Here is a 23,767-nt window from a genome sequence, read left to right on the forward strand (position 1 = left end):
TTATTCCTGAAGTCAACCGAAGCCTTTTTCATGCCACATCATTTTTTTTTCTCATACTTACAGGTGTCTCCGTTGGTGTTCAAGTGACCATTTCAGAACATAAGAAGATAGCTATGTTGTTCCAGCCTGTTGTCCTACATTGCCAGTATTCTACTACATCTGCCCAACAACCAGTGGTACAGTGGCGCTTTAAATCATACTGCAAGGACCGCACTAGAGATGCCTTCAGCATTCACAGCACAGCTGCACACGTCATCAGCCAGAAAGAACAGACTCCTACGTGGGACCCATATCTAGACTGTGCAGACAACAGTCGTACTGTCCGAATTGTGGCTTCCCGTCAGGGTTCTGCAGTCACCTTAGGAGAGTACTACAAAGGACGAGAAATCACCATTATCAATAGTAAGGAATTTTATTTCCAACAAATTGCATTCTATGAATAAGGATGATAAGTGAATTGGATGTTTTTATCACTGACGTTTTACTGCATAATTATTTGCATAAGGGGTTTAAATAATGACTTAATTAATATTCATTAGAACAATCATATCATACTATTTCAAGTTGATGCTGTCGTGACATTCCTAGCTTGCATAAACACAACCCCTTTCTACACAATTGATGGGATAAAAGTGAGCTCAGTAATATTTGTTTAGGCCATTGTGACTGCCATTTGGGATCCACAATGGTGTCAACAGTGTGCATGAGGTTGATGCAACACACTCCAGCTGTCACTGTGTGCACATGCACTCAACATCTATTGCAATCTGAGTGGGCAGATCAGATGTCAATCAGCATGCCTCAATGCTGCTATTTTGCAGCTGGATGTGCCAGTCAATGTTTTCTCTTAACCTGGCACAATCACAGGCATATTAAACCGCCTGAAATCCTGTAAGCAATGCAGTTTAAAGTGATCATTAACTGCTTACACTATAATAGTTGGTTTACCTTCACTACTATTGTACACACCTTTTCATGCTCTCTAGTATTGTTTTGAGTTTCAAATGACAAGGGGGAATGTACTGCTGGTGTACTTTTTGCAGAGTTCATGGGTATCACATAGACCAATTGCTCCCAGGCATGGGCACCCTAATAGGCATTCCCCTTGATTACAACATAGTTGAAAGAATGAAGAGAGGGCCCATACAATGGAACCGGCTACTGGAAATGGAAGATGGAGGAGAAGAATGAAGGGCTTTCAGCAGGAGGCCAAATCTACTCATAGCACAGTTCTGCTGCTTGAACCTCAGTACGAATCAATGTTTGAGATGTGTGTGAAATGAAATAGTTCATCAGCTGTCTGCTGCAGTTACAATTCAAATTCCGTGCATTAAAGGACTGCATTGCGAGTTGCAATGATGATGACTATTGTTATGATCTTGTATGCAATGGCATCCTTCCAGGCTGGAGTTAGAGATGTTTCTAGCATGTTAAAGTTCGTAATCCATTGTCACGTCAGGAAGGTCACTGAGTTCTCTACTCAAACAAAAAAATGTAACTTGATTTTATTTCCTTTTGTCAACAAGAAGTAGATGCAGGAAGCATAATGATTTGGAGGCTTCTCCATGGTATATGGTATCCGTGCAGACACATGACTTTGCAGGTGTCTTCTCTAATCTATATGGGAACAGGAAGAGATTCCATTCTCTGAGGATGCAGTTACCCTGTGAACACAGAAAATTTGTCACTTGGTGCTATTCTTCCACTTTAACCTCTGTAACCCTACGTTACTTTTCATTTTCAGGTAACAGTCTAGTGCCCTTTTTGAATGTTTTAATTGAAGCTTCAGATTAACTGTCGGTTTAACTTTGGTGGGGAAACTTCTAGAAACAATAATTGGGACAAATTGACAATCACATGGACAACTTTGGAGTGAATTAAAGGAAGTTAATGTGTTTTTTTATTGGAAAATCCTGTTTAACCAACTTACTAAAGTTTTTTCTAAAGAGGTAGCAGAGAGGGTTAATGAGAGCAATGCAGTTGCCCTACACGTTCAAATAGTGAATTTCAGACCTTATCCACTTGATGCATGAAAAAGTAGTTCCTTATGCGACTTTTGCTTCTTTATCAGTCACTGTAAGTTTGAGTTTTTGTCCTTGATCCTTTCATGAGTGGAACCCTTATGTGCTCTGTCCAGAACCATCATGATTTTGTGTTCCTCAATCAAACCTTCCCTCAGCTTTCTTTTCTCTAAGATGGACAGTCCTAATACCTCTAATCTCTCTTCGTACCTGAAATGGCTCATTTCAGAAACATTCTCATGAATCTTTTCTACACTCTCTCAAATGCCTACACATCTTCCTAAGGTATAGTGCCAAAAACTCAATGCAGTACTCCAGCTGAGGCCAAACTAGCATTCTGCACAAGTTCAACATAAACTCCTTCCCTCTTACTCTATATTCCTTTTAATAAACCAAGGATGCAGTATGCTTTATTAACCTGTACTGCAGCCTTCAATGACTTACACATTTATGCACTCAATTCCCACTGCGCCGGCTTTAGAATCATGCCCTTTGACATTGTCTCCTCCCATGCTCTTCTAGTCACGACAAATCACTTCACATTTCTATGCACTGAACTGTATCTGCCACCAAATTTTAAATGTCCTATCGAAATTCTACGCTCTCCTCCTCACAGTTCACAATGCTACCAAGCTTTGTATCAGCTGCAAACTTTCAACTTGTGTCATGAATATAAATCAGGAAAACCAAGTCCCAATTCTGATCCCTGGGGCACTCCATTACAACCTTCTTCAACCCAAAAAGTATCTATTTACTGCTACACTGTTTGCTTACTCAGCCAATTCCGTATCCATATTCCTTCTGTATCCAGCATCTGCAGTCATATTACGCTACAACATTGTATTTGCACATGGCTTTCTGAGTCTATAATTCACCAATTTTATTTACCACGCTCAGTGCATTTACATACATGCATGTAGCCCTGATTTAGACATTACTACTTTCTCCCTTACTTTGGCCCAAACATGAATTTGCTATTCTCTATTCTAGTGCCATCCATATCTCTTAATATCCTGTGTATCTTGCTGTTCCTGTTTGATTGTTATCTCTTGTTTGCACACCCTTGTCAAATTAGTTTCAACCCTGCCCAACTGCACTAGCAAAATGCCTGCATGTAACTCACTTGCAGCTGTATTTATGTGCAAACTGGTCTGTGTAGGTTTCATCTCCCCCAAAGCTGATCCCAAGAATCTAAAACCCTTCCTCTGAACCACTTTTCCAGCCATGTAATAACCTGCTTTATCCTCTTTATTTCAATACTCACTTGCACAGGGAGAAAGCTGGTAATTAATGATTTTGTGTTCTGCTTGCTAAATTTCTACCTAGCTCCCGAAGGTCTGACTGCAAGACCGCATCTTTCCTTCCAGTTTTCATTGGTTCCAAGTAGATAACAATTAGTGACTGTTCCTCCTCCCCATTCAGGGCACTCTATAGCTGCTCAGTGACAACCTTGACCCTGGCACTTGGGCGGCAACATACTTTTCTGGATTCACATCTGCAGCTGACGAAAGGCCCACCTATTTCCCTAACTATTAAATCACCTATTACTATTGCTCTTCCAGGTTTCTGTACTGCTGAAATACTCATGGAGCTATGGACTAAGCTCTCACTGCACTCTCCAGGTGAATCATTACTGTTATCAGTATTCAGAAATGAACATTGTTTGGAAACTGGGGTGCATTCACGGACTCTTGCCATAAATCATACAGCATAGAAACAGACCCTTCAGTCCAAATATTGGATTAGTGGTACTGGAAGAGCACAGCAGTTCAGGCAGCATCCAAGTAGCTTCGAAATCGACGTTTCGGGCAAAAGTCCCTTTATTCCTGATGAAGGGCTTTTGCCCGAAACGTCGATTTCGAAGCTACTTGGATGCTGCCTGAACTGCTGTGCTCTTCCAGCACCACTAATCCAGAATCTAGTTTCCAGCATCTGCAGTCATTGTTTTTACCTCTTCAGTCCAAATAGTCCATGCAACCAAATTTCCCAAATTAAATGAGTCACATTTGTCTGCATTTGTCCCATATCCCTCTAAACCTCTCTAATTCATGTACCCATCCAAATGTCCTTTTAAATTTTGTAACTGTACCTGCATCTATCACTTCCTCTGGCAGTTCGTTGCACATATAGATCACCCGCTGTGTGAAAAGGTTGCCCCTCAGTTCTGTTTTAAATCTTTCCTCTCTAACCTTAAAAATATGGCCCCTAGTTCTGAATTCCCCCACCCTAGGGAAAAGACCTTTGCTTTCACTGTAGCTATGCTCTCATGAATTTATAAACCTCTATAAGGTCACCCCTCTATCTCTTACACTCAAGTGAAAAAGTCCCAGTCTATCCAGTATATCCTTATAACTCAAATCCTGCAGTCCCGGCAACATACTTGTCAATCTTTTCTGAACATTCCCCAATTTAATAACATTCTTCCTATAGCAGGGTGACCAGAACTCCTGACCGTAGTCCAAGCCCTACCTGCCTATTCATTTTTGATTGTAATGCCTCTCTTCTTGCACCCTTTTAAACTCTGGGTTGCCAATTATAAATGTCCTACCTGTATCCGCAAAGCTGTTATCTTCATGGATACAATTCAATGACTCCAGCTGTGCTCAAGCTGCTGCAACTGACAATACTTCCTGCACAAATAATTATCCAGGACCCCTCCAGTGCCCTGGAGTTCCCACATAGCATGGAATGTGCTTTCCTGAGAACAGAACAGCTCTGTCATTTCACTATTTATTAGTTAACGTTGTTACCGGTAATAAACTTTACAAATACCAATGAACCTTACTGCTAATAATAAAGTTTACTGCAATTAATTTGGTCCCTCTTGGTGAACTCTCATGCTGTTTAACTCTCTCAATGTACACTCTTACAGATGTTTTACTAGCTACACACTCTCTGTTGTGCTTGTAGTTTACCATATGTTAAACCAGGGAACATACACCTCAGGTTCACATTCACACCGATGCCTACAAGTTTTTTTAACAACTAGCTATGTACACTAAAATTACATCTCACACTTACATATACAATCTGGGTTTTATTCCATTTACATTACTATTATATGATATACACAGCTGACAGGCTGATTGCTTGCTAACAGAATAAATGATTGAATGAATGAATGGGAAGAAGGAGTCTTTTTTTAGATTCGTGGGTCATCTATCATATGCCATCCATTAAAAGTGAAGTGCCCCTCTGAGACCTTTGCAATGATAAACCATCCCCCTTTTTCCATTAGAAGCACAGGAATCTTGATGGGCATACACTTTGATGGTCATACAGTGCAACTGGACCTAGTTTTTACTCAATTATCACAACTCGGCTGTGTAGCTCCACTCTGCACCATGCTGTCTATCATTATGGATGCATATCTTATATTATGGATTTCTAGTTACTGCCTGGTGTAATACTTTCAACATCAAAGTTGCCTTCTATGACAAAGGATTTGGACATGTACAATTCAGATTGTCATCAGTTTCATCATTGAATTTGACCATAGAATAGAATCATAAAATACCTACAATGTGAAACCGGGCCATTTGGCTCATCCAGTCCACATCGAGCCTCTAAACAGCATCCCACCCAGACCCATCCCCATCCTATCCCTGCAACCCTACATTCCCCATGGCTAATCTACCTAGCCTACAGATCTTTGGACTGTGGGGTGAAACCGGGGCACCCAGAGGAAACCCACACAGACATGGGGACAATGTGCAAACTTACACAGACACTCACCCGAGCGTAGAATCAAACCTATGTCCCTGGCTCTGTGAGCCAGCAATGGTAACCACTGAGGGACTGTGCCACTGTTTGTGACAACAATGTATAACCTGGTCTGGACACAATTTCATAGCATCTTTCCACAAAACAATGTATTTGTGCAAATATTTCAACTGGTGATGCTTTGCCCTAAATCATGTTGGATTAACTGTTTCCTTGCTCATTGAACATGCTTTTGTACTACTTTCCCCTCTCTTTCCAATAATACATCATGTCCATAATGTGGTTCGATGATAAGAATGTGTGATAGAATAACCACATGGATCTGTCTTCTAAACATGAGAGCTGCAGTTCTGGTAAACTATTGCCCTGAGGAGTTGCTTATAAATTTAATATGGCTTTCTGAAAATCTTGGCAAGTGGCTTTGTACTTAATGATCATGGACTTCACTGTGCGAACAATGCAAGACCATTAGATTGCAGACAGTGAGGGGAGGAGGTAAAGCAATGAATATTCCACTTTTTGCATGTATCTTGGATTGGTGCAATAGTGTATTGCAGAATGGTGTCAGACAATTTGTCAGGGAACACCAAGCATACTGAATGTGATGGTCAATATGTCAACAACTGTTGCACGAGGGGAATCTTTGATTGTCTCACAAAAGGAAACTTGTTGAAATAGTCAGTCCACGGAATGTGGACACAGAAAATATTAAATCACAATCTTGCACTATGGCACAGAAGGAATCTCCTGTGAACCAAGAGGTCCTTTCATGTTGTTGGGATTGATGGAGTTGACATGTTTTACATAACTTTGATTTGATCAATTGATTGATGTCTTTATGTATCTCTTCATGTTTATCTGTGTCCATAATCAAGCGTATCTTGATATAAAGCACATGGAATTATTACATTTTGCCTTTGAAAATAATATGTAGAGAGACCTAGTTTGTCTAGAAAGAATACCTTTGCACATGGATGTGTTCAGGCCAATCACTGATGATGATCTTCTTGAGTTGTTGAAACAGGACATCATCAGACATAGCTTGGTGAAACTGCTCTGCTTGGAAATGATCAAAATGAATGAGATTAATGTAGAGACTGTCTTCTCACCTGGATTCAACAATATCCACTTGTAAGTCAAGAAGAATATCATTGTTCTTAGCTGAATTTGGAAGTGTGCTAACAGCATCAGAAATCTGTGACCCTAGTTTGTATTGTTCTTTGACATCGAACCCTTAGATACTCGCAGGTAGAAGTTGTAATCATAGAAGTACATGAGGGGATTTATGAGTGTTGTTTCACTACATGTAAATTCTGCCCAATGTTGTCCTCTAAGATACATGCAATGTCAATCTGAGCTGGTGATCATGAAACAATAGGTGTTGGGGACACCTAAATAATTCAAATTATTTTTATGCAAAATATATGTAAATATCCTGCACATCTTTGCTTCATTGCTTCAAATAGTGGAAACAGATTATGATGGAAATTGGCTAGTAAGATTGAGTGAGAAATTGGAAGTCTAAAGGAGAACATCATTCAATTAATTTGAAATAAAAAGTTTACTCCAAGAGCTAAACAATCCAGTGGCACACATGCATGGTGGGAAGAGGGGAAGAAATTATTTATTTTCTAATTCCGTCATGTTACTGGAATTGCAGTTTGGAATAAGTGCACATATTTAGCTTCGCCTCTTGGCTGATGTTTAATCAGCGATGTCCAATGTTTGTGTTTAATTTAATCTGTATCTTCACTGGTGATACTGGTTGGAATTTTATGTGTTTAATACTGTGGTGGTTTTTACATCAACACACAGGTTGCACGTCACCATCACCTTCTGAATGGTAACTAGGGATGAGCGATAAATGTTGACCCAGCCAGCAGTGTCTATATCCCATGAATGAATAAAAAATACAAAATATATATATTCTCTTATTACAAAAATTTCGAGCATAAATTTTGACAATGCAATTTGCCCTGAACAGGAGTGTGGAAAGGGTGATCGTGAACAGCAGCCTGTTTGACAGTGTAGCTGGTTTGTGTCAGATGAATCACTGTAAACTTAATCATTTTCACAACACACATCATACTTGAAATTTTAAAATGCTCCTGATTTTCAGGCTGTTGAGAATTTCAAATTACAATTGATTGCAGCTGTCTGTCACCATTTGTGATGTTACAAAATTGGCTTCTCTATCTGCAGTAATCTTTCTAAATTGATGGTAAAATGACATTAATGACAATATGTTGCATGTTTGTAGATGAAAGTTTGGCCCCTTTTTTTGTCCAGGTCAATTATGTATCAATTATGGGTCTCTTACAGATGCAGATCTCCAGATTGGGAGGTTACATTGGGGAGATAGTGGGGCTTATTACTGCTCTGTTATCACTCCAGATGACATTGTGGGTAACAACGAACAAAGAATGGAACTTCTTGTGTTGGGTGAGTATAAATAACAAGCATGTTTAAGGGGGTACTTGCAAATGTGATTACAAATAAATAGCAACTGTTTACTGGATTAATCCTCAAGGATTTTTGTATTATATTGTTTTATATGCACACACATTTATTTATTGTGATGTATAAGTACAAATCTTTCTTTTGCTTACTGTAAAGATTTGAGTACATGTTATATGACTCAGAGAACTGCGCTGGTATAGACTACTAAAACAGTTCTTTGGACAGGAAATATATGTAAAAATGAACCAGATACTGCTACTAAGGATCAATAATGATCTAATTTTTAATTTTTGTACTCATAGTAAATTCCATTTTTTAAACTAACCTTTTCACATTAGTGTTTTATTATTGCATAATTGCACTTTTTTAGAATTGGTCCTTAAGCTAAGGAAGTTCAAATGCACACATTTAACACCATTCACTTTCCTGTATTATGTTCACAAATTGTCCATTGTTCAAACTTTAATCAAAACTAATTGACTAAAGTAGAAGAAAGGGGCAATTGGGCTGTGTTTTTTTAATATTTCATGTACTGTTAAATATCCTTTCAATCAAATTTGGCCTAAGCACCAGAACATTGGGTTGAATTTTATTGCTCCCTTGCCAGTGAGTTGGAAGGCAAGGTGTCTCATTAAACCCAGTTCGCAGCCTACCTGTCAGTGGGCCAATTTATTCCTACTAAAGTACCTCATCGCACCATTGTTGGAATTTAACCAGCCAAATGGTCAGCTAGTGGCAGCCTCCTTAACATACCCCTGGGCTATTGAAGGACAGATTCAAGGTTGACCACACCTCCAGATTGCATTCCATCACACTGACATGTGAAAACCCAGCTCATCCCAGTCCCCTGCCATCAAGATTTGTCAACTTGGCAGCTGGAGAGATCTCATAAGCCCAATGAGTACAATGCACTTCTGTCCTAAGGTAATATAGGGCTGCTAACCTCTGGCTGGTAGCTCCATGAGACAGGACTTCCTGTTCTTAAGAGGCAAAACTCCTACTCTCAGCTTATTAACAGCCAATTGCCTTTTAGATTGGTGGTGGGGGGGTGGTGGGGTGGTGGGGGGGGTGGTGGGGGGGTGGGGGGGGTGGTGGGGGAGGGGGGGCGGGTGGGCGGGCGGGGGGGGGGTTGTTGCTTGAGAGTGAGTCAGTGGGAGTTGCTGGCTGGGGAACCTAGTACTTTATATAATTCAATTCAATGCCTTAACTTGTTCCAGCTTGAACTCTGACTTTAGCAATTTTAGATATTAGTTTTTCCCTTCACCAATAGGTGGCCTGTTAATGTGAACTGAGTCTATTGGGATTTTGGAAGGAAGATGCAAGTTGATGTTTTGTACACAGCTTCTTTGTCAGAACATTTTCTGAAGTGCACATCTGGATTAGTTTTCATAAATTATATACAAGCATATTACTATCTAAAAGAATATTACAGTATTTATGATGGAACTGCAAAGAATAATTCTGGCTAATATTTTGAATATCTAAGTATTAAATGTAAAATCATTTAGAAAAATTATACATAATAAAAATGTTAACCTCAAAAAATATATCCTTTGGCACTAGAAAAATTCTTAACATGCTTAAGTTTAAATACTTGATTCAAATGTCATTGATATGCCACTGTGTGACACGTTTGTGCTTCAGTGGACCATAAATTTTTGGTGCTCAGATGCAGGACACTGACTAAGCACTAAAAAGATGTTATTGAACTTGCTGACAAATGGCATTTACATTTGTCTGATTGTAGTACAATATTATGAATAAAATTGTTTTATACTAATCTGGTCAAGTGAACATTTTGATACCAGTTCAGCACTTGTAAAAGATCAAACTGGTCATTCATACCTGATTAATTATTGTGACTGTTAATTACCGTGAAATGGAAAGAAAATAGTTAGTTCAATAATTAGGACATACATTTAGCAGGTATAATTACTGGAGTAAAATTTAAATTTGTAATCTTAAAATTTGTAATATCACCCAACTAATACAATCTTCACACAGGAGTTGATTTGATAGATGCAATAAATAGGGGAACATTACTACATGAAGCTGACTCAAACTCTGGAGATGGTTAATGACTCAAATTCTTTGACCGTGTTATAGAAATATAATAGCCTAGATTTTTTAATCAGTGATGACAGGATGGTTCTCCCTGTGGATACTGAAAAAACTGCCCACAAGGATTTAGTGGCTTCTGGCGTGAATTTCCCCTTTAACAAAGTCAAATTCATCCTTGTGCCATCTGTGATCTCTGGTGTTTGGATCAGTGAAGTCATCAAACAGGTTGAGCAGCTAATTAAATAGAAAAAAGGGTCATATTAAGAAAACCATGGAGTATCATTTGTCTGTTAAGTATTTTAATCACTTTTGAAGAGAGAGAAATGAAGATTTTGGAGTTACAGATAAGATAAAAATAAGGTCACTGCAACAAGATTTTGTGTACATATTAACTTTAACTTAATTAACATCCCTTGGCACTTCATATGAATGTGATGAAGCAAAGCATGAAACTGAGCTTTTTAAGGAGATATTAGGTCAAATAACAAAAAACTTGAACAAACAGGAGGCTTTTGAAGAGCATCTTAAAGGAAGACAGGAAGGCAGAAAACTGGAGAAGTTTGTAGAGAGAATTTGAATGTAGAGTCTTGGCAGCTGAAGACACAATCACCAATAATGGAATGATTAAAATGGAGAATGTTTAAGAGACCAGAATTAAAGAAGCACAGATATCTAGGAGGGTTTCTGAGGCTAAAGAAAATTAGAGATATTGAGGGGCAATATTTCCTCTAGTTTTTTTTCAGTGTGTCGACTTTCAAAGTCGAGTTCACCAGGGAATTCCAAAACCAAAAATCATTGTGTTGGTAATGCTGTTCATGTTGATTAGTTAGTATGGAACTTTAAAAGAACCACACAATTTGGATGGAACACTGATGAGGGCTGATCTTCTGGAATAACTTGTAAATGTGGATAAGAATTTTTGGAATGGAAGCTTTATTTAACTGGGAACGTACGTCGGTCATTCAGCACATGAGGTGGATGAACAGGACCCGATGACATGGACAGCAGATTTTTGAATGAGCTTGAGTTTACAGAGTGTAGAATGTGGGAGATTAGCCAGAAGAATTTTGGAATTGCCAAGTCTGGAGGTGTCAAAGGCAAAATGAGGATTTCAGAACCAGGTGAGCTCGGAGAGGGGTGATGACAGATGATGTTACACAGATAGAAATAAGTGGTCTTAGTGATGAACCAGATATACAATCAGCATCTCCTCAAATCAAATATGGCATCAAGGTTGTGAACAATCACTTTAACCTCAGAGAGCTGCTTGGGACACATAAGGAGTCAATAGCTAGGGAATGAAGTTTAGTGCAGGAACTGAAAGCAATAACATTGGGCTTCCCAAAATTCATTTGCAAGCAACTTCTGTTAATCCACTACAGAACATCGGTCAAGCAGTATGATAATTTAGAGACAGTAGAGTCAAGAGAGTTGGTCATGAAGTTGAATTCAACTTGATTCTGATAAAAGCCTTTTCAATACTACTGAACCTAATAGGATGGATTCAAGCGTGGGGTTCCAGAAGAAATTGCACAATGAAGAGAGGGAGGGTTGTTGAAGGGGTGGTAGTTACATCAATATAGTGGTCAAATGTTGTTATTTGAGGAGAGGAGATCCCAGCAGATTTGAATAATAGTGGATCAGAACCTGAGAAGAAATAATGATTAACAATGCCAACCTTATTGGAGTCAGGAAAGAATATTAGATGATCAGCAATTTTGTTTGAATAGGACTAACAGGAGTGAGTACCTTTTAATAGACAAGATGAGCTTGGTGAGGACATGAGGGGAAATAGGAGAGAAACAATAGAAATGTGTTTAGGATGTGAATGGGGAACTTTTGCAGATGTTCAGACCAGCCGTGTGTTAATCTTCTTACAGCTAATTGGTGAAGGAACAGACCTGAAGTCCATCCCTACTCAGTTTCAGATTTATTCATAAAGTGAAACATTACAAATATAAAATTCCTAACCCTCGATCAACCTACCCATCAATGTCAATAATGGCCTCTTTATATGTGCATAAATTATTATACAATGTCCGGAGGTGAGGATGGAAGAGATAGGGAAAGCAGTTCAGTGTGACAACCAATAGTAAATAACATAAACCAGAAAGTTGTATTTGCTTCCTGGAATGATCCTGGATTAGTGAGCAGTATTTGTAGACAGGAACAGTGCTTCAGTGTTTCATATTTTCAAGCCAGAGCTGGCAGTGAACAGGTAAACCTGTTTTTATCTCTCCTCCAGTGAGTTGTTTAATTGTCTACCACCATTCAAGAGTAGACGTGGCAAGATTGCAGAGCTTGGATCTGATCTGTTGGTTGTGCAATTATTTTATCCTGTCTACCACTTGAATATGCAGTCAGGGTGACAGAGTAATGGTTGCTGAAATATCGTAATTTGTTTTATTTTTATTGTAAGAATATATTGAATTTTAATCAGGAAATTAGAAATGGAGGCATGTTCCACATTTCCACTTACAAATTTATATTATATTATATGTACATTTATAGAACCACACTGCCTCTGTGCTGATTATACCTACATGGACTGCAGCAGCACAATCTGTGGAGGAGCGAATTATCATTGACAGCAAGTTCTGAATTCCTTGATTAACTATGCACATGAGGGCACCAGAAGTTGTTATAAGTTTAGACAGTGATTCCAACAGTTTCACTATCACTGCAAATTCTGAGCTAATAAATTCAGGTTTATTAACGATCTAAAAATCTCCAGTAAATATAGCCATCATCACTAGATGAGAAGTAAATTCTCAAGAACTGTTAAAAATAGAATAAAATGCCTGTGGATGTCCAATCAATTCTGAATGCAGATGTCAATGAATAGAAATTTACTTGACTTGTGGGTTTTACATTTAAAATGTGTCCCATGCTATTCTTCAGTGATTTAAATTCACAATGAAAATAAAATGATTTCTTCCTTTCAGAAAATGTAGAAAACATAATTTCCAGGCAACTAATTTCCATATTGTTAAAGGGGTTTCTGTTTATCTTTACTGGTTGCATGTTAAAGAAATTTGACAGTGTTTCTTTGGACATATCTACAAAGAATGAAACACTTTTGTGTCGCATGTAGCCAGCAAGTAGTATTGGATGCCTGTGAACATTTGATTGATGGAATTTGTAAAGTGCTTATCTGAATAGCCAACACACTCATAAATTATAATTTTAATCAGAATAAATGTGTTACTGTTTGAATCATTTCAAATTTATTCCTAAATAATATGCTCTACTTTGTTATGGTTACACCCATTTATTATAAAACATATTTTTTCCAGGTTAAAGTAATTGTTACTCCAGGCTATTCCTACCCTTCAATAAATGAACAGGGAAAGAGACACTTTTTACTGATTACATCATTAATCTACTACTGGGCAGATTACTCACTTGTGAAGATGATGAATTAAAGTGAATATATGATTGCATTTCTGAAGGTAGAATTGGAGATTTCCTGGATTTGCTCTCCGATGCAATGGATCAATAATATGTAAATTTATATAAAGCCCTTAAATAGCAAAATGTCACATGACACTTCTCAGCTGTAATAAGACAAAAAATGTCGATTGAACCAAAGATGTCAACATTAGAAGGGTGCCCAAAACTAAGTAAAAGAAGTTCTGAGTCAAAGCTAATGCCTCTGTCTACCCAAAGTCTCCACTCATTAAAATCAAAAAGGAAAATTACCCTGAATCTGACACCAGATACATTAAATTGCCTGGCATTTTAGAGTGATGCCAGTCATGGAAGTCACTTACATTATACTTTTTAAAGGTGGCTGCATAAATATATTGGCACATATGAAACAGATTATAGAATACTCAGCTTTAATTGATAACCTCATAGTAAAGAATCCTCTGGGCAACAGTAACAAACTTTAATAGAATTTCACATTCAGTTTGGGAATTAGAAATGAGTAATTAAAGGCAATTATAAGGACATGAAGACAGGTTGAAAGAGAAGATGATAGAGAGGTGGGGCAGACAATTAAATAGTTCAGAGCTCAATGGTATATTTTGCTAAGAAGTTAAAAACTCTGAGAACCATCCATAGCGAATTAAGAAGGTTAAAGATAATATTAAATTGAAAAGAAAAACATACAATGTTGCAAAGATTTAATAATGTAGGAATTAGTTATCAGGAATTTGTCTTCTCCGACTTCTGAAGTTTTGAAAGCAGACCAGAAGTGTGTGATACTTTTTAAATATTAGAAAAGGATGACTTCAAAAAAAGTCACAGTATGAGAGAAAACCAACAAGAAATAAGTAACTTAGCAATAAAAGCTTCTACAAGTACATTAAAAAAGTGTAACTAAAGAAATAATCAGTCCCTTATGGGCAGAGACTGGGGAGTTAATCATGGGAAACAAAGAAAATACAGTGACTGAAATGGTAGTAATGAAATAAGTATTTTGCATTTGTCTCGACAGTGGAATACATAAAAAAGCCATGAATAGTAGAAAATGAAGAGGCAACATGGAGAGAGGACTGAAAACAACCACTAGAGAAAAAAAAATCAGGAAAATTCAAGGAGCTATAAAGTAACAAGTTCCTGCCTGCCTCCTAAGGTCTTTAAAAAAGTGTTGCAGGGATGGTGAATGTATGTTATAATCTTCCAAAGTCGCACAGACTCTGGAAAAGTCCCACACAGACCGGAAAACTATAATAGCAAAGAGGGAGACAGGAAACTAAAGCCTGTCGTTGGAAAATTCCAGAATCTGTTGTTCAGAAAGTAGCAGCAGAATATTTAGAAAATCAGAATACAATTGGGCAGTCAGCATGATTTCATGAAGGAAAACCATGTTTGATAAATTTATTAGTGTAATTTGAGAATGCAGAAAGCAAGTGGAACCACCAAAAGTGATGTATTTGGATTTTTAAAAGGTGTTTGATAACAGGGACCACAAAGAGGTTTACTACGCAAGACAACAGCTCACTGTCTTGGGGGTGAGATATTTGCATGCATAGAGGATTGATTAACTAACGAAAAACAGAGTGAGAATAAATAGTTCATTTTCAACTTGACAAATTAAAACTACTGGATTACCACAGGAACCAGTGTTGAGGCCTCAATTTTTCATGACCTATATTAGTAACTGTGAAGCATCACAAAACGTTGGAAAATTGCTTTGTATCAGAATATAACCAGTGATGGAGCAAACCGGGTCAAAAATGTGACTCCCAAGGAAAATGAATGACATTCAGAATTTTACTGGGATGAGACTTTTATTGTTATGGAAGCAAATTTCTTGTCCAATTAGAAGCAATGAAAATGTGAATAGAACCAGATCACTAAATGGGAGAGTCAGTAGATACATCACAGCAGCCATTACTGAGGCTGCTATTTGACCTGAGAGAGGATTAGTGGTTTTTGGCAAAGCATTCCATTTCACCAGAGGGAAGCAAGATTTCATAACAAAGCCTGAGGTCCAGCACAAGGGGAAGGGCTGCCCCTTGCTTTATCGGTGCTAACCTGGATGTAATACTGGAGGGTGTCTTCTTCCCAGAGACAGGAACACCTTTCCTTTCAACACTCTGTGCATCCAGATCTTCCTGCTGGTATCCCTTGATCAGCCACTTCCTTCCAGTTCTCACACCTTTTGTTGCACACCCCTCTGCTTGGCCATGTTATGGACATTGCAGAGACTACTACAATGTCTCATAGTCTCTGCGTAGGAGACAACTGCAGAACACTAAATGTGATAGAACTGGAATTGCACCTTTTGTATGCTCAATGGTTGTGCTGAGTAGCTGGCATTGGCTGTAATGCTATCTGTTTAGATGATTTTCCTTTTGCTTAACATCTATGCACTTGGGGGCTGAAACAAAAATCTGAGGCAGGCTGGACTGGTGGAAGATAAAAGAGTGACAGCAGCTACTAAGAATGGAAGCACATGTCAAGAGGAAGCTGTGATTACAGACTAGTTAGACATTGACGTTGTGCAAATTCTTCCTGTATTAGTCTTGCTAGTCAGTCTGCGGTAACGATGTGAGTGCTTTTGCTCATACCTTGCACTTTGGTTAATTCAGTCATGGTGCCCACTGAACCTGAGCCTAAGTTATGAATGTGCTATGCTGTACAGCCTTGGTGATGAAAGTATCTGTCAGCTGGGTGATGCATCAGGGTGCAGTTGCCTGAGAGGTACTGCAGAGATTCACAGTTGATCCTTGAAAGGTTCTAGAGGTAAAGAAATTCAAAGCCACAGTTCATGACTGCTGCTGCTCCTGGAGTCAAGAGTGTAGTGCTGGAAAAGCACAGCAGGTCAGGCAGCATCCAAGGAGCAGGAGAATTAGTGTTTCGGGCATAGGACCTTCATCAGGAATGAGGTTTGTGGGCTGGGAGGCTGAGAGATAAATGGGAGGGGGGTGGGGTTTGGGGGGGAAGTAACCGAGAAAGCAATAGGTAGATGAATGTGAGGGAGAAGGTGATAGGTCAAGATGTGGAGCAGATAGATGGGAAAGGTGATGGATAGGTCAGGAGGGTGGTACCGAGTTGGAGGCTTGGGATTGGGATAATGTGGGGGGATGGGAAATGAGGAAACTAAATCCACATATCACATTTACCCAGTCCCAAGCCTCCAACTCAGCACCGCCCTCCTGACCTGTCCATCACCTTTCCCATCTATCCGCTCCACACCTTCCCCTCTGACCTATCACCTTCTCCCTCACCTTTATCTACCTATCGCTTTCTCAGCTACCTTCCCCACCCCCCTCCCATTTATTTCTTAGCCTCCCGGCCCAAATGCCTCATTCCTGATGAAGGGCTTATGCCCGGAACGTCAATTCTCCTGATGCTTAGATGCTGCCTGACCTGCTTGCTTTTCCAGCACTACACTCTCATTCCTCAGCATGGTCTGCTTTGAGAACTATAATGTCTGCCTGGTGAGTCACAGTCTACTTCCACACTAATGGTTCTCAATAACGTGTAGGTCCCTTCACCTCAGCCAGTAAAACTTAAGTAATATCTCCTCCTTGCAGCACCCGAACCTCCGGATGCCTGGGGTTCTAACCCAGGCTGCTTCTCGTCGTCTCCAAGGTTCTTGATTTTAAAGGATGCAGAGCTCTTTTCCAGCTACCATGTTCCTGGTATTCAGGTAGAGTACAACTGCCTTGCCCACTGTTCCAATGCCCATGTGATTCCAGCAGCATGATAACCCCTCTGAACTAGCAGGAACCACTCTTCCCCTAACCTGCAATGGACCACTGCAAATTTTCCTACAATGGGATAACCCCATTGCTATCTGATCAGCCCTTAGCTCCACTTGCAAAAACATGTCCTGAATCCCTGGTACACACCTGATATGGTCCATGCCTACTTTCAACTAGTCCAATGCCGTCAGCACCACAACACCCATAGTCTTCATAATTTCAACCATGGTAGAATGTGGGACCTTTAACAAGTCTCCTGACTGACTTGCAGGACAGTGCAAGAGGTCAGTCTAAGAAATAGTGTTGGCAATCCATTCTCTTAACCAAAATGTCGAATTTAGTTTTGACCAGATTCAGATAACATTATGAAGGGTAATATATGAATTGCAAAGACTTAGTATACATTAGACCAACCTTATGGTTGGAGAAACATGATGGGAAATGGATCATTCTTATTTTCAGCGTAACCCAAACTGCACTATGAATGTGGAGCAAACGACAAAGGCCTGAAAATATGAACACTGTTTGTTTGGTGGTGGCTATTTTATAATTAATAGGCCTTATTTCACCATTTATATTCTTTGAAATATAGTTTGGTTAGATCTACCATCTGTTTCCAGTGCAAATTTAAATAGTGAGCACATTCGTCTGTGGTATGTTTGATTTTGAATACAGTGATCAAAAAATGCCAATACAATTACTGAGTGACATATCTCAAAACCAAATTTGAACAAATACAGAAGTATAAGAAAACATGAACTTGCATTAATATGACACCTTTCATGACCTCAGGATGTGCAACAGCACTTTATTAATGAAGTACTTTTTAAAAGAAATGTGGCCAAATTATGGACTTAAAGGTGAACACAGTGTGATAGTAAAGGAATAATAACCAATAAATGTTTTAATTAGTTTGATTGATGGATTAAGAACAGCCAGGACATCAAGGAGATCTCAATTGTTGCTTGGGGATATTTTACATCCATCTTAGGGTAGATGGGGACTTAACACATTGTAAAGGGAGTATTTGTAATAGTGCAGCATCCCGTCAATACTATCCTAGGTTATGTGCTCAACTTTTCAAAATGGGAACTGAACCACAAATCTCTGACTCAGGTAAGAATGGGGAAAAAGGACAATCACCATTCAAAATATTTTGATTTATTTAGCAGCATGTCTCCTATGCTGTCAACTTTTATTATTTTCCAGATATTATGATGGGAAAGACACATCTAGGTGAGCTCTAATGGATCAAGCAGCCTTCTATTACCTCTACAGTTTCTTATCTCCACTGAGAACTTCAGTGATCATGTAACATGTCTTTATGACATTATTATAGATCAGAGGGGTCTCATGAAATTTTTAGTATTGTACCTACTTCCCAATACCTAGTTGAGTGTGAATTAAATCTATATAGTTATGTTATTGAGAAGGTTATAACTTCTATGTATAATTGATAAAGAAATAAATAGAAAGTGAATAACAATTGGCTGTAGGGAGAGTTACCAGAATTCAAATGCAGCATTGGTCTACCAAATTCAAACTTGGTGATCTAATTTTACCGGTCAGTACCCTTCTCATTAAGTTGCTTACCTTATCCGTTTATTGATCATCACCATTTTCTCTCATTTGCCTCTCCCTGCTGACTGTTCACAAGCTCTTATTCTCCTCCAGCTGAGGATGAAATGATACGTGATGCAGTGTTGTGTGCTGGTTCTATCGGTACTGCTGAGTGATTGGTTGTCAGACAATGTTATTGGGCTGAGGAGAGCCAGACTCCCTAATCCCCTCTCTTCCCACCTCCATCCCCTCCCCCAACTCATGGCGAAAATTGAAAACCTCAACTCTATGTAATGTTTCATTTATATTTAAAAGATAAGACTTAGAATTACTTCAACTCTGTAAGAAACAAGGCAGGTGTCCATTCAGCTGCACTAATAATCAAGGTACAGCTTTAATACATGGAATTCTTTTAAACTGGCCTTTCTTTTGTACGTGGTGAAATTATATTTTTTCCTAAATTTGCAATCCAAACATGTCCTAACATCAGCCACCCTCAACAATTTTCTATATAAAATGGCAAGGCATCTTTTGATTTTGAGGTACAGCAACTGCAGATTTATTCTCAGTAAGGATAAAAATAATAAGCTGTAAGCAGTATAGGTTTTGAGGATTAAGGCCTCTGCTACCAGAGTTTCTATAGCAACTGCATTTGCAAGCCTCTTGTCGCCTGTTAGGCCTTTGATCTTTTCAAAAGTACTTCTTTTGTGTACTTGCCTCCCTCTGCTGCTTTCTTGAAGGTTTCTAAAGCTTTTAGAGAATAGAATCAGGAAAATAGAAATAAACAAATTAATTGAACTCACATCTCCAAGCAATAAATCTAGAGTAATCTTTCACTATGGTGGTTATCTTTTTCCTTAATAAACAAACATAAATTTGTGATAAAAATCTGCAATGATATTCTGTCTGCAAAAGTTTAATGGAAAATCAGTTTCCAATTAGAGAATATTGTTTCTTTGGGTCTCTCAACTTCATCGGCTGTTGGTATGGCAACTGTTGGGTTAAGTGGAGGGTAGAGTCAAAGGTCAAATATGAATTGGATTCCTCTATTCAGTCAGATGCAGTGAAGGAAGAAAAGTGATTATGTCAAGAATCTGGTTTATAGTAATGTGCAATTTTAAACTGCCAAAGAATGTTTGTATGCAATGTGGTTCTTAATCATTCTAAGAGCAAACTACTAATTCTACCTGTATACTAAGGAAAGTTCAAAGACTTTATATGCATTGGCTTTTAAAATTAAATAGATATACAAAGATATTGGTTTTAATTTCTGACTGTTATACACAACTAAAGGAAGGAATATAAATAATATGGGAAAACCTATCAAGTGTGAATTTGACAGCTTTTCTCAATATTCATCATTTCTCATTTTTTGGAAAGTGGCTATTTCCTTAAAAAGGACAGTACCTTTGCCAACTCCCATGTCCCAGCAAGGTGATGCTTTTTCTTGACTGTCACTGATATAAGTTATGGTTAACGACAAAAGTCCAGCTTAATTTTATGGCTAGTGTTATGATCCCCAGGGAAACCATTAATATGTAAAGAGGAATACACACACTCAAGGTTTATAACAAATTAATTTCACTATACAAAAATTAAAGCAAACTATTAAATAAACACTGTTCACATTTTTCTTCATTATATTCCACCTGTCAACTTTAGTCCACTCACTTAATCTATCTTGATCTCTTTCTTAACCTCCTCTTGACAACGTTTGTCCTACCTATCTGACTATCGTTAACTTTTCATTGCAGTTCACTGGCTCTTAGGATGTGTGGATTGATGAACATACACCCTGAGGTTGTTAGTAAAAATTTTTTTAAACCATTTGCCACAGATGATAGAATAATTTTAACTTTTGATGATGCTGTTAAACAGGCAATATTGATTCTCCGCCCTTACACATTTCCACAACAGAATTCAAACTCAGGAAAGATGAATCAACATCACCGATTTACACTAATGCCCATAGTTAAAGTGAGCTCCTCTCCCTGCCAACCCTTAATGTGCTTTGCAAAAACTATTAAATAAGATTTTAACTTTTGGCTTGCAGATATGAGGACTTGGAAAATGACCTTTTGTCTCCAAGCTAAAAGATCAATATGTTAGTGTATGTGCACATTTGTCATTCTCCTAAAAGGTAAATCAGCATCAACAACAAATTTATTTTTCTTATGGTGGTTTACCTTTAGCTTTAGACTTCCTTTTCACATATTTCCTATGGGTATTTTAATTTTGCTACCTACTAATTCATTATTGTTATTTACATAGTCCTAGGCATCCTTGAGACACTGTTTATTTTCTGGACTGAGAAGAGTCCAGCTCTTCTGATACACAGATTGCATTGGTATTTTCATTGCACCCTGAATTAGTACAAGAATAAATGGAGGAAAACTGCACCACAGAGGTCTTGGTGGTAGTTGCACTAAACACAAGTTAGGACACAGGGACAGCAGGTAATCAGGAAGGCTTATGGAATGTTGGCTCTTATTTCAAAGAGGTTGGAATGTAACAGCAGGGAAGTCTTACAGGAAACTGTTTAAGATGCTGGTGAGGCCATGTCTGGAGTAGTATGAGCAGTTTTGGTCCTCTTATTTTAGGAACAATATTATTTAATTGGAGACAGTTTAGAGAAGGTTCACTAGAATAATCCCCAGTATAAAGGGTTAAAAGTGGATAAATCCCCAGGACCTGATCAGGTGTACCCGAGAACTCTGTGAGAAGCTAGAGAAGTGATTGCTGGGCCTCTTGCTGAGATATTTGTATCATCGATAGTCACAGGTGAGGTGCTGGAAGACTGGAGGTTGGCAAACGGGGTGCCACTGTTTAAGAAGGGCGGTAAAGACAAGCCAGGGAACTATAGACCAGTGAGCCTGACCTCGATGGTGGGCAAGTTGTTGGAGGGAATCCTGAGGGATAGGATGTACATGTATTTGGAAAGGCAAGGACTGATTAGGGATAGTCAACATGGTTTTGTGCGTGGGAAATCATGTCTCACAAACTTGATTGAGTTTTTTGAAGAAGTAACAAAGACGATTGAGGGCAAAGCAATAGATGTCATCTATATGGACTTCAGTTCGACAAGGTTCCCCATGGGAGACTGATTAGCAAGGTTAGATCTCATGGAATACAGGGAGAACTAGCCATTTGAATACAGAACTGGCTCAAAGATAGAAGAGGGTGGTGGTGGAGGGTTGTTTTTCAGACTGTAGGCCTGTGACCAGTGGTGTGCCACAAGGATCGGTGCTGGGCCCTCTACTTTTTGTCATTTACATAAATGATTTGGATGTGAACGTAAAAGGTACAGTTAGTAAGTTTGCAGATGAGACCAAAATTGGAGGTGCAGTGGACAGTGAAGAGGGTTACCTCAAATTACAACAGGATCTGGACCAGATGGGCCAATGGGTTGCAAGGTGGCAGATGGAGTTTAATTCAGATAAGTGCGAGGTGCTGCATTTTGGGAATGCAAATCTTAGCAGGACTTATACACTTTATGGTAAGGTCCTATGGAGTGTTGCTGAACAAAGAAACCTTGGGGTGCAGGTTCATAGCTCCTTGAAAGTGGAATCGCAGGTAGGTAGGATAGTGAAGAAGGCGTTTGGTATGCTTTCTTTTATTGGTCAGAGTATTGAGTACAGGAGGTGGGACGTCATGTTGCGGCTGTACAGGACATTGGTTAGGCCACTGTTGGAATATTGCATGCAATTCTGGTCTCCTTCCTATCAGAAAGATGTTGTGAAACTTGAAAGGGTTCAGAAAAGATTTACAAGGATGTTGCCAGGGTTGGAGGATCTGAGCTACAGGGAGAGGTTGAACAGGCTGGGGCTGTTTTCTCTGGAGTGTTAGAGGCTGAGGGGTGACCTTATAGAGGTTTACAAAATTATGGATAGGATAAATAGACAAAGTCTTTTCCCTGGGGTCGGGGAGTCCAGAACTAGAGGGCATAGGTTTAGGGTGAGAGGGGAAAGATATAAAAGAGACCTAAGGGGCAACTGTTTCACACAGAGGGTGGTACATGTATAGAATGAGCTGCCAGAGGATGAGTTGGAGGCTGGTACAATTGCAACATTTAAGAGGCATTTGGATGGGTATATGAATAGAAAGGGTTTGGAGGGATATGGGCTAGGTGCTGGCAGGTGGGACTAGATTGGGTTGGGATGTCTGGACGGTGTGGACGGGTTGGACCGAAGGGTCTTTTTCCATGCTGTACATCTCTATGACTCTATATGAGCAAAGGTTAAATAGGCTCTACTATTGGAGTTGAGAAGAACGAGAGGTGGTATCATTTATCATTCTTAAGCGGCTTGATGGGGGTGAATCCTGTATATTTTCCCTCCTGGGAGAGTCTAGGGCCAGAGGGCACAGTCTCAGAATAAAGGGATGCCAATTTAAGACTGAGATGAGGAGGAATTTGTTCTCTCAGAGATTTATGAGTCTTTCAAACTCTGCCCCACAGCTCTCTGTGGCAATGAGTCCTTGTGTAAATTTAAGACTGGGGTAAATAGATTTTTATCAATAGCAGAAAGGAAGGATTATGGAGAAAAGGCAGTAAAGTGGATATAAGGAATGTTGGATCAGCTATGATCCTACTGAATGGTGGAACAGGCTCAAGGAGCTGAATGACCTATTCCTATTCATATTTCTCATTGTCTTATGGTCTTAATTCCGAAGCTTCTTATATCTGTTGATCACTTAGGTGCACACCATAGAGCTCTCTGCCATTTAATTAAAGTACAATTATTAACAAGACATTAACCTTTCTTCAGAAAAGCAAAGTCT

At 39.0% G+C, this 23,767-nt stretch overlaps 1 protein-coding gene and 1 long non-coding RNA gene across 3 annotated transcripts in view; one reads left to right on the forward strand and one right to left on the reverse strand.

Annotated features, from left to right (window-relative positions):
* The window catches only part of ildr2 (immunoglobulin-like domain containing receptor 2), a 133,584-nt gene that overhangs the window by 56,682 nt on the left and 53,135 nt on the right, over positions 1–23,767 (forward strand). For both annotated transcript variants that reach the window (XM_072585333.1, XM_072585334.1), the window contains exons 2-3: positions 64–402; positions 8,067–8,186. In XM_072585333.1, the coding sequence (XP_072441434.1) occupies positions 64–402; positions 8,067–8,186 (459 nt within the window). The remainder of the gene's footprint in view (positions 1–63; positions 403–8,066; positions 8,187–23,767) is intronic.
* Positions 396–19,153, reverse strand: LOC140486338 (uncharacterized). Its single transcript, XR_011962550.1, has 3 exons — positions 19,022–19,153; positions 6,707–6,800; positions 396–1,664 (listed from the first exon to the last, which is right to left on the reverse strand). It is a non-coding gene; the product is annotated as an uncharacterized lncRNA (long non-coding RNA).

The sequence above is a fragment of the Chiloscyllium punctatum genome, chromosome 15 (genome assembly GCF_047496795.1).
Source record: "Chiloscyllium punctatum isolate Juve2018m chromosome 15, sChiPun1.3, whole genome shotgun sequence".
NCBI lineage: Eukaryota > Metazoa > Chordata > Chondrichthyes > Orectolobiformes > Hemiscylliidae > Chiloscyllium > Chiloscyllium punctatum.